Here is a 9,829-nt window from a genome sequence, read left to right as displayed (position 1 = left end):
CGGAAACGAAGATTGGCATGGTGAACTTTGAATGCACGTAAAAACTACCATTTCACTTCAACAAAACTGATGAAAGCGACGACCGACCGAGTGCGGCCGAACCGCAAGTGCAGAGGGAGGGGCTTAAGTGACAGTGCGCAGAGACAGCGGAAGAGGCCCAACTGCTGCGCCACAGTAGGCCCCACTGAAAGTGTGCAGGTCAATCAGTCCTGCGTGTTTTAAAGTCCACTGTGTCTGTGCAAAGGCAAGGTTACCAAAAATTAGTCCCAGAACTTGTGGATCTAACTGTATGCAGTAGTTGTATCACATGGTTAAACCTTCCCCACTTCTTTATTAAACAAAATCAGAAAAATACAATTTAAAATCTTTATTTTTATCATTTGAAAAGAATTTACAAATGTTAAATGATTTCTATATTTATGGACAGTGATAATTAAGCTTTGTGGTCCTGAGCGAGAAAAAGTTGACAGATTTTAGAGCTATAAGTGTTTATTTGTAACACTTCATAAAATCATGAAAAACACAAAAATATCCATCATTTTGACAGCAGCTTAATTCTTAAATATATCAATATTAGTTTTAACAGCACAAACTTCATCACTGTGAAAGGCACAGCTGCTGATGACTCTGAATAAAAACAGATTTCAACCTGAGAAATTAACAAACAGATGTGAACACCTCCAATACAGACAGACGTTCCTCCAACAAGTCGACTCGACAGGAAGACAAAAGAAAAAGTAAATCTCATCAAGTTTAAATACAGTCAAAGGTTTGCAGGAAACTTTGGTTTGTTCTGACAACAACGTGAAGCTGAGTGATATTTGAAGAAGTCAAAGCAGCTTTTTATTGGATTTTCTCTCAAACTTCTAAAAGCTTTCACACTGACGTACAGTCAGTTTCCCTGAATGAAAAATCTCTGCTGCACTGATGTTTACAACCATCTGACATCTACAAAAGTAGAACCAGTTTCTGCAGGATCACCAGCACCTGCAGTCCAGTTTCAAGTTTTATTTGTCATATGCAAGTTAGCACAGGGTCAACATTGCAATGAAATGTGTTTGACGAGCAGCAGTCACTCAGCAGCATGATACAGTACAGAAAATATAATAAAATATAATAAAATAAAATATAAAAATATAAGAATAGTAAGGAGCTAAATATTAGAGAGACATGGTAAAAGAGAAAAGATGACTAAATATATATGTATCTATAAATATAAATATATGTACACTAGTGATTAAATAAGAAAATCTTGAAAAGAAATATGACGGGAGGGCAGATGGGATATTGCACAGGAATGAGCAGCAGAAAATTACAGTATTGCACTTTAAATATAAATATCAATGACAATAAAGTGAAGTGACCAGTGCAGATTAAACAGAGTACTTGTGAAGCTGCAGGGTAGCTTCTGAGTGCTGTGTTGTGTGTGTTTAAGTGTTGTGGTTGAGGTGTCGTACGGCTTGGTGGTAAAAACTAGTAAGCACCTTCATAACCACCACTTTAACACACAGCAGCCATTATTACCACATTTCATAAGCTGCCTTTGTGTTCAAAGTTGGCTTTCTGCTAATTTTTAAGGCATTATGTGGTGAATCTGCTCCTTGTGGTTCGAGTCCCTGAGATTTTGGAGTGAAACAGAGTTGATATGATCAATATGATCTCACTGACTCCTCACAGACAGCAGTGAGAAACATGGAGACACAACGAGACAGAAAACAATAAAAGGAATGAAAATACACAATATTTAAAAAAGTAATGTTGACCTCAGAGATACAAATCCATTTCCCCTGAAATATACAAACACACTACAGCTGTGATGTTAAACAGTTTGTGAGCTCAGTGTCACCGTTACAAGCTTCCTGAGAAGGATCGTCTCTCTGGTTTCTCTGAGAAGCTGCAAAAGAAGAAAAAGTGAGAACATGAAGGATGAGATTATAACATCATGTCTCTGCTTTACTCACAGATGGAGAAAAGCAGCAGTTTGTGGTAATTGTGGCATAAAAACATGTAGTCAGACTAAAATGATAATTTAATGCTCAGAACCTTGAATATTAACTGATAAAGTTTGGTGGCATTATGTGAAGATGAACAGCTCCATGTTGACATGAATGTGCCTGAAACTATCAGAATAATCCTGCTGTGCACACTCTGACTTAGTGTGTACACCAGGATTATTAATTATTAATAATTATGAGTTTTTATTTTCCTGTTTAAAGCAAAAGATTCAAACATAAAATGTCAAGAATGTGAACTCGACACTGATCAAATCATCTGTTATATGGCTGTCTAACCTTACAGGTATATGAAATCAATCATAAATAATAAATGCATTATTCTAACTCACCTTTCTTGTGTTTTCTGATGTACTTTGCAGCTACAAATGGAGCCAGAGCTGCAGCGACAGTCACAACTCCAGAAAACCACAAACCTATGAACACAGCGACTCCACAGCAGGACTTCACCTCAGACGTTTTCTCTGAAACACATGAAAGTTCATGCAGGACTGAAGTAGGACGCCACACACAGCACACTGGATACACACAAACATTAAACACAGTCTAAACAACGACACAATAAGATCTTACCACAGTAACGCACGTCGATCTGATCACGGGTCACGTGGCCCATCTCCTCCTGCGTGGCTACACAGTGGAAGAGGCTGCTGTTCGTCCTGGTCACCGTGGTGAGGAGGGTGACGTCATAGCGCTCTCCTGTGTGTGACACCTGTGGCTCCTCAGCAGGAAGGATGTTCCCATCACTGTCCCTCCACTCTACTTTAGGCTTTGGAGAAGCACCTCTGACCTCACACTTCAGCAGCGCCTCGTCCTCGCTGATGTTCAGGATCCCAACAAACGGCTTCGGAGCTGCACCTGTGAACACAGCATGAAGCTGCAGTTACAGCGCAAATGTGATGTCATGCTCTCATGTCCTTCTCTTTCCTGATGGAGATGTCAACACATCGTGTGTGAGAGCAGAGAAATAACAACCTTTACTACATGTTACAGCAGAGTTTGGGAGGACTTTCATTTATCAACACAAACAGGAAACGTCCTGAGTCCAGCTTCACAGAAATAACAATGATGTCATCATTATTGAGCTTTCAGACAGATTGATTTGTTAGACTGTGACCCAGAGTGTGACCTTACAGACTGATCAGAGAAATCTGAAGGCTTGACTGAGAACATCACTGATTTCTACATCTGCTCTCTGTGTGCTACGACTCTGTGCCCCAGAGGGAACGTACCATTACTCACACATTTGGACACCAGCACAGGTTTGATCCCAGTCCACACAGCAGCATCTACAAACTGCACATGTAGAGCTCAGTGACATCAGAGTCAGGCTCAGCACCGACTCCTCTGATGTACAGGGTGGGCCATTTATATGGATACAGCGTAATAACATGGGAATGGTTGGTGATATTAAAGTCCTGTTTGTGGCACATTAGTATATGTGAGGGGGCAAACTCCTCCAGATGGGTGGTGACCATGGTGGCCATTTAGAAGTCGGCCATCTTGGATACAACTTTTGTTTTTTCAATAGGAAGAGGGCCATGTGACACATCAAACTTATTGGTAATGTCACAAGAACAACAATGGTGTGCTTGGTTTCAACGTAACTTTATAACAGGTTACAGATGCACACATCAGTGACATCATCACTCACCTGGGATTTCTGCTGATCGATCTTTCAAGGTGAGTTCTGAAAGGCAAAAATTAAACGTGTTTTTTCACACAGCATCATGAACTCATGATGGAGCTGATGTTTCTGCATCACCTTTGTGAACATCTCTTGGTTCAGGTAACAAACTGATGAGGTGACAGCTTCCAGCAGAGTTATTAAAGGGTTTATTTTCAGGATGCTTCCTACTCACCAACAACAAGTTTAATGCAGAACCTTTGTTCTGGCTGCAGATGTGGAAAATCACAGGTGTAGACTCCACTGTCAGCCACCGTGGTGTTTCTGATGACGATTGAGGCGTTACCAAACTGCAGCTCTTGGGGAAAATGTGAGACCCGTCCTCTGAAGTGCTCGTCTTGACCTGGACGTCCATTATTGTACTCGTCACGAGCAGCGTACAGGAAAACCTCCTTCTGGTCATCTTTCTTCCAATCAAAGAGCTTCTGTTCAAGGTTCTGATTGGTGCTCAGGGAGCAGGGTAAGATGGCATCACTTCCTTCTGAGACATTCACTTCGACGACTCCTGGACCTGAAGAATGAAGCATGTTTTATTCAGTATGTTGAAATATGCAGTTCATAGTTTGATGTTTGACTGTAACTCAGACTCAGTGTGTTCAGATGTTTTACTTCACTTCTCTGTAGCTTAGGTCACTGATATGTCCTAAGTACAGTCTGCGATAGGATGAGCTCTATCGCCATCTGGTGGCTTCTGATAGAATACAGCTTTAAGCCATTTCCTCATTGGTTTTATTTTTCTAAATAGAAGGTGTGTCCATGTATCATACTATGTTTCAGGCAAATGTGTAAAACAACTTACTGTGAAATAATAGTTTTCCTCACATTAACATTTATGTGTACCATTATTAATCCTTTTAATCTTATTAATAATACCGATGTCTGTCTAAGGAGCTTGGAAAGAAAAGCATCTGGACTTTTTAAAGTTTTAAAAAAAAGTCATAATAGATTTGAGACGACAGAGAGGGATGTTCAGCCCACTGGACATAGGGGGTGAGGAGGTAGAGAGTGCCTTGCTTTAAATTTCTGGGAGTTTCCATCAATGAGGACCTTCAATGGACAAGAAAGCTGCTGCTACTATTAAAAAAAAAAAAAGACCCAGCAGAGACTTTATTTCCTCAGGATACTGAAGAAGGCTCACCTGCTGCTGGTCCAGCTTCTATCCAACAGAACAACATACAGAGACGTTTTCTTTAAGTACTTTGACTCCAAGTACTGTAAGATCACACAGATGTGAGCGGTTTTTTATTTGTGGTTTCAATATTTTCCTAAAGAAAATGATCTAATTTTTCCATCACTGCTCTGTCAGTTCATTTCTATAGAAATTCAGAAGATTTTCTTTTTTTGCTCGAAGCTGCACATTTTAAATATTTAATGTCATTAGTTTTCGTACCGTTTTCTAGTCCACTGACTGCAGATAGAGTCCGGAAAAAGACCCACAAATATAAAATCCACACAGACTTCATTTCAAAAAACTGAAAAATCCAACTGCAGACTCCTCGAGCGCTCATGAAGGGGTTGCAGGAGGACGTGCCTAGAGGTGGACCCTGCAAGTATAGCAGTAGGGAAGGCCGACCCAATGAGCAGGAAGGGAGCAGTAAGGGAGGGGGAGCCAGCGAGCAGAAAGGGAGGGGGAGCCAGTGAGCAGTAAGGGAGGGGGAGCCAGGAGCAGTAGGGAAGGCCGACCCAATGAGCAGGAAGGGAGCAGTAAGGGAGGTGGAGCCAGCGAGCAGAAAGGGAGGTGGAGTCAGCGAGCAGAAAGGGAGGTGGAGTCAGCGAGCAGTAAGATAAGATAACCTTTATTAGTCCCACATGTGGGGATTTTGTTTTTTCACAGCAGGAAGTACCATTACTCACACGTTTGGACACCAGCACAGGTTTGATCCCAGTCCACACAGCAGCCTCTACAAACTGCACATGTAGAGCTCAGAGACATCAGAGTCAGGCTCAGCACCGACTCCTCTGATCTACAGGGTGGGCCATTTATATGGATACAGCGTAATAACATGGGAATGGTTGGTGATATTAAAGTCCTGTTTGTGGCACATTAGTATATGTGAGGGGGCAAACTCCTCAAGATGGGTGGTGACCATGGTGGCTAAGGGAGGTGGAGCCAGCGAGCAGTAAGGGAGGGGGAGCCAGCGAACCGTAAGGGAGAAGGAGCCAGCGAACCGTAAGGGAGAAGGAGCCTGCGAGCAGTAAGGGAGGGGGAGCCAGCGAGCAGTAAGGGAGCAGTAAGGGAGTAGTAAGGGAGGTGGAGCCAGCGAGCAGTAAGGGAGCAGTAAGGGAGCAGTAAGGGAGGTGGAGCCAGCGAGTAGTAAGGGAGGTGGAGCTAGGGAGCAGTAAGGGAGGTGGAGCCAGGGAGCAGTAAGGGAGGGGGGGCCAGCGAGCAGTAAGGGAGGTGGAGCCAGCGAGCAGTAAGGGAGCAGTAAGGGAGGTGGAGCCTGCGAGCAGTAAGGGAGGTGGAGCCAGCGAGCAGTAAGGGAGAGGGAGCCATCGAGCAGTAAGGGAGGGGGAGCCAGCGAGCAGTAAGGGAGCAGTAAGGGAGTAGTAAGGGAGGTGGAGCCAGCGAGCAGTAAGGGAGCAGTAAGGGTGCAGTAAGGGAGCAGTAAGGGAGGTGGAGCCAGGGAGCAGTAAGGGAGGGGGAGCCAGTGAGCAGTAAGGGAGCAGTAAGGGAGGGGGAACCAGCGAGCAGTAAGGGAGCAGTAAGGGAGGTGGAGCCAGGGAGTAGTAAGGGAGGGGGAGCCTGCGAGTAGTAAGGGAGGGGGAGCCAGCGAGCAGTAAGGGAGCAGTAAGGGGGCAGTAAGGGAGGGGGAGCCAACGAGCAGTAAGGAGGAGGAGCCAGGGAGCAGTAAGGGAGCAGTAAGGGAGGGGGAGCCAGCGAGCAGTAAGGGAGCAGTAAGGGGGCAGTAAGGGAGGGGGAGCAAACGAGCAGTAAGGAGGAGGAGCCAGGGAGCAGTAAGGGAGAAGTAAGGGAGGTGGAGCCAGCGAAAAGTAAGGGAGGGAGAGCCAGCGAGCAGTAAGGCAGCAAGGGAGCAGTAAGGGAGGGGGAGCCAATGAGCAGTAAGGGAGCATTAAAGGAGGTGGAGCCAGGGAGCAGTAAGGGAGGGGGAACCAGGGAGCAGTAAGGGAGGGGGAGCCAGCGATCAGTACGGGAGGTGGAGCCAGCGAGCAGTAAGGGAGGGGGAGCCAGCGAGCAGTAAGGGAGCAGTAAGGGAGGGGGAACCAGCGAGCAGTAAGGGAGCAGTAAGGGAGGTGGAGCCAGGGATTAGTAAGGGAGGGGGAGCCTGCGAGCAGTAAGGGAGGGGGAGCCAGCGAGCAGTAAGGGAGCAGTAAGGGGGCAGTAAGGGAGGGGGAGCCAGCGAGCAGTAAAGGGAGCTTTAAGGGAGGTGGAGCCAGGGAGCATTAAGGGAGGTGGAGCCAGGGACCAGTAAGGGAGGGGGAGCCAGCGAGCAGTAAGGGAGCAGTAATGTAGGTGGAGCCAGCGAGCAGTAAGAGAGGGGGAGCCTGCGAGCAGTAAGGGAACAGTAAGGGGGCAGTAAGGGAGGGGGAGCCAGCGAGCAGTAACGGAGCAGTAAGGGAGGTGGAGCCAGGGAGCAGTAAGGGAGGGGGAGCCAGGCAGCAGTAAGGAAGGTGGAGCCAGGGAGCAGTAAGGTAGGTGGAGCCAGCGAGCAGTAAGGGAGGGGGAGGGGGAAGTAAGGGAGCAGTAACGGAGGTGGAGCCAGCGAGCAGTAAGGGAGGGGGAGCCAGGGAGCAGTAAAAGAGGTGGAGCCAGGGAGCAGTAAGGGAGTTTGAGCCAGCGAGCAGTAAGGGAGGGGGAGCCAGGCAGCAGTAAGGAAGGTGGAGCCAGGGAGCAGTAAGGTAGGTGGAGCCAGCGAGCAGTAAGGGAGGGGGAGCCAGGCAGCAGTAAGGGAGGTGGAGCCAGGGAGCAGTAAGGTAGGTGGAGCCAGCGAGCAGTAAGGGAGGTGGAACCAGCGAGCAGTAAGGGAGCAGTAAGGGAGGTGGAGCCAGGGAGCAGTAAGGGAGGGGGAGCCAGCGAGCAGTAAGGAAGCAGTAAAGGAGGGGGAGCCAATGAGCAGTAAGGGAGCATTAAGGGAGGTGGAGCCAGCGAGCAGTAAGGGAGGGGGAGCCAGCGAGCAGTAAGGGAGCAAAAAGGGAGCAGTAAGGGAGGGGGAGCAGTAAGGGAGGGGGGAGCCAGCGAGCAGTAAGGGAGGGGGAGCCAATGAACAGTAAAGGAGCAGCAAGGGAGGGGGGGCAAGCGAGGGAGGGGGAGCCAACGAGCAGTAAGGAGGAGGAGCCAGGGAGCAGTAAGGGAGCAGTAAGGGAGGTGGAGCCAGCGAGCAGTAAGGGAGGGGGAGCCAATGAGCAGTAAGGGAGCATTAAAGGAGGTGGAGCCAGGGAGCAGTAAGGGAGGGGGAGCCTGCGAGTAGTAAGGGAGGGGGAGCCAGCGAGCAGTAAGGGAGCAGTAAGGGGGCAGTAAGGGAGGGGGAGCAAACGAGCAGTAAGGAGGAGGAGCCAGGGAGCAGTAAGGGAGCAGTAAGGGAGGTGGAGCCAGCGAAAAGTAAGGGAGGGGGAGCCAGCGAGCAGTAAGGCAGCAAGAGAGCAGTAAGGGAGGGGGAGCCAATGAGCAGTAAGGGAGCATTAAAGGAGGTGGAGCCAGGGAGCAGTAAGGGAGGGGGAACCAGAGAGCAGTAAGGGAGGGGGAGCCAGCAAGCAGTACGGGAGGTGGAGCCAGCGAGCAGTAAGGGAGGGGGAGCCAGCGAGCAGTAAGGTAGCAGTAAGGGAGGGGGAACCAGCGAGCAGTAAGGGAGCAGTAAGGGAGGTGGAGCCAGGGATTAGTAAGGGAGGGGGAGCCTGCGAGCAGTAAGGGAGGGGGAGCCAGCGAGCAGTAAGGGAGGTGGAACCAGCGAGCAGTAAGGGAGCAGTAAGGGAGGTGGAGCTAGGGAGCAGTAAGGGAGGGGGAGCCATCGAGCAGTAAGGCAGCAGTAAGGGAGGGGGAGCCAATGAGCAGTAAGGGAGCATTAAGGGAGGTGGAGCCAGCGAGCAGTAAGGGAGGGGGAGCCAGGGAGCAGTAAAAGAGGTGGAGCAAGGGAGCAGTAAGGGAGTTTGAGCCAGCGAGCAGTAAGGGAGGGGGAGCCAGGCAGCAGTAAGGAAGGTGGAGCCAGGGAGCAGTAAGGTAGGTGGAGCCAGCGAGCAGTAAGGGAGGTGAAACCAGCGAGCAGTAAGCGAGCAGTAAGGGAAGTGGAGCCAGGGAGCAGTAAGGGAGAGGGAGCCAGCGAGCAGTAAGGCAGCAGTAAGGGAGGGGGAGCCAATGAGCAGTAAGGGAGCATTAAGGGAGGTGGAGCCAGCGAGCAGTAAGGGAGGGGGAGCCAGCGAGCAGTAGGGGAGCAAAAAGGGAGCAGTAAGGGAGGGGGAGCAGTAAGGGAGGGGGGAGCCAGCGAGCAGTAAGGGAGGGGGAGCCAATGAGCAGTAAAGGAGCAGCAAGGGAGGGGGGGCAAGCGAGCAGTAAGGGAGGGGGAGCCAGGGAGCAGTAAGGGAGGGGGAGCCAGCGAGCAGTAAGCGAACAGTAAGGGAGGTGGAGCCAGGGAGTAGTACGGGAGGTGGAGCCAGCGAAAAGTAAGGGAGGGGGAGCCAGCGAGTAGTAAGGGAGCAGTAAGGGAGGGGGAGCCACCGAGCAGTAAGGGAACAGGAGCCAGCGAGCAGTAAGGTAGGGGGAGCAGGCGAGCAGTAAGGGAGCAGTAAGGGAGGTGGAGCCAGCGAGCAGTAAGGGAGGTGGAGCCAGCAAGCAGTAAGGGAGGTGGAGCCTGACGAGCAGTAAGGGAGGTGGAGCAAGCGAGCAGTAAGGCAGCAGTAAGGGAGGGGGAGGGGGCAGTAAGGGAGCAGTAAGGGAGGTGGAGCCAGCGAGCAGTAAGGGAGGGGGATCCAGGGAGCAGTAAAAGAGGTGGAGCCAGGGAGCAGTAAGAGAGTTTGAGCCAGCGAGCAGTAAGGGAGGGGGAGCCAGGCAGCAATAAGGAAGGTGGAGCCAGGGAGCAGTAAGGTAGGTGGAGCCAGCGAGCAGTAAGGGAGGGGGAGCCAGGCAGCAGTAAGGGAGGTGGATCCAGGGAGCAGTAAGGTAGGTGGAGCCAGCGAGCAG

At 49.7% G+C, this 9,829-nt stretch overlaps 1 protein-coding gene across 1 annotated transcript; it reads right to left on the bottom strand.

The window, feature by feature from the left end:
* Positions 1-1,805: 1,805 nt before the first annotated feature.
* On the bottom strand, positions 1,806-5,162 carry LOC148102867 (butyrophilin-like protein 10). Its single transcript, XM_087841115.1, has 6 exons — positions 5,090-5,162; positions 3,875-4,210; positions 3,667-3,702; positions 2,586-2,870; positions 2,345-2,476; positions 1,806-1,894 (listed from the first exon to the last, which is right to left on the bottom strand). Exons 1-6 carry the CDS (start codon positions 5,160-5,162, stop codon positions 1,806-1,808), a joined length of 951 nt encoding a protein of 316 aa, XP_087697241.1.
* Positions 5,163-9,829: the final 4,667 nt, after the last annotated feature.

Source organism: Neolamprologus brichardi, chromosome 5, assembly GCF_056152115.1.
Source record: "Neolamprologus brichardi isolate AB-2024 chromosome 5, ASM5615211v1, whole genome shotgun sequence".
Classification (NCBI taxonomy): Eukaryota; Metazoa; Chordata; class Actinopteri; order Cichliformes; family Cichlidae; genus Neolamprologus; species Neolamprologus brichardi.
The sequence above is the reverse complement of the archived record's forward strand: the minus strand, read 5'-3'. Positions and strand labels throughout refer to the sequence as shown.

Bases quoted from the DNA above. Each gene is read 5' to 3' on its own strand.
- LOC148102867 (XM_087841115.1), bottom strand. From the start codon at position 5,162: ATGAAGTCTGTGTGGATTTTATATTTGTGGGTCTTTTTCCGGACTCTA. The intron at 4,211-5,089 runs GTACGAAAACTA...TTCATTCTTCAG, and splicing joins AGTCAGTGGACTAGAAAACG to GTCCAGGAGTCGTCGAAGTG. The intron at 2,477-2,585 runs GTAAGATCTTAT...CATGTGTTTCAG, and splicing joins GATCGACGTGCGTTACTGTG to AGAAAACGTCTGAGGTGAAG.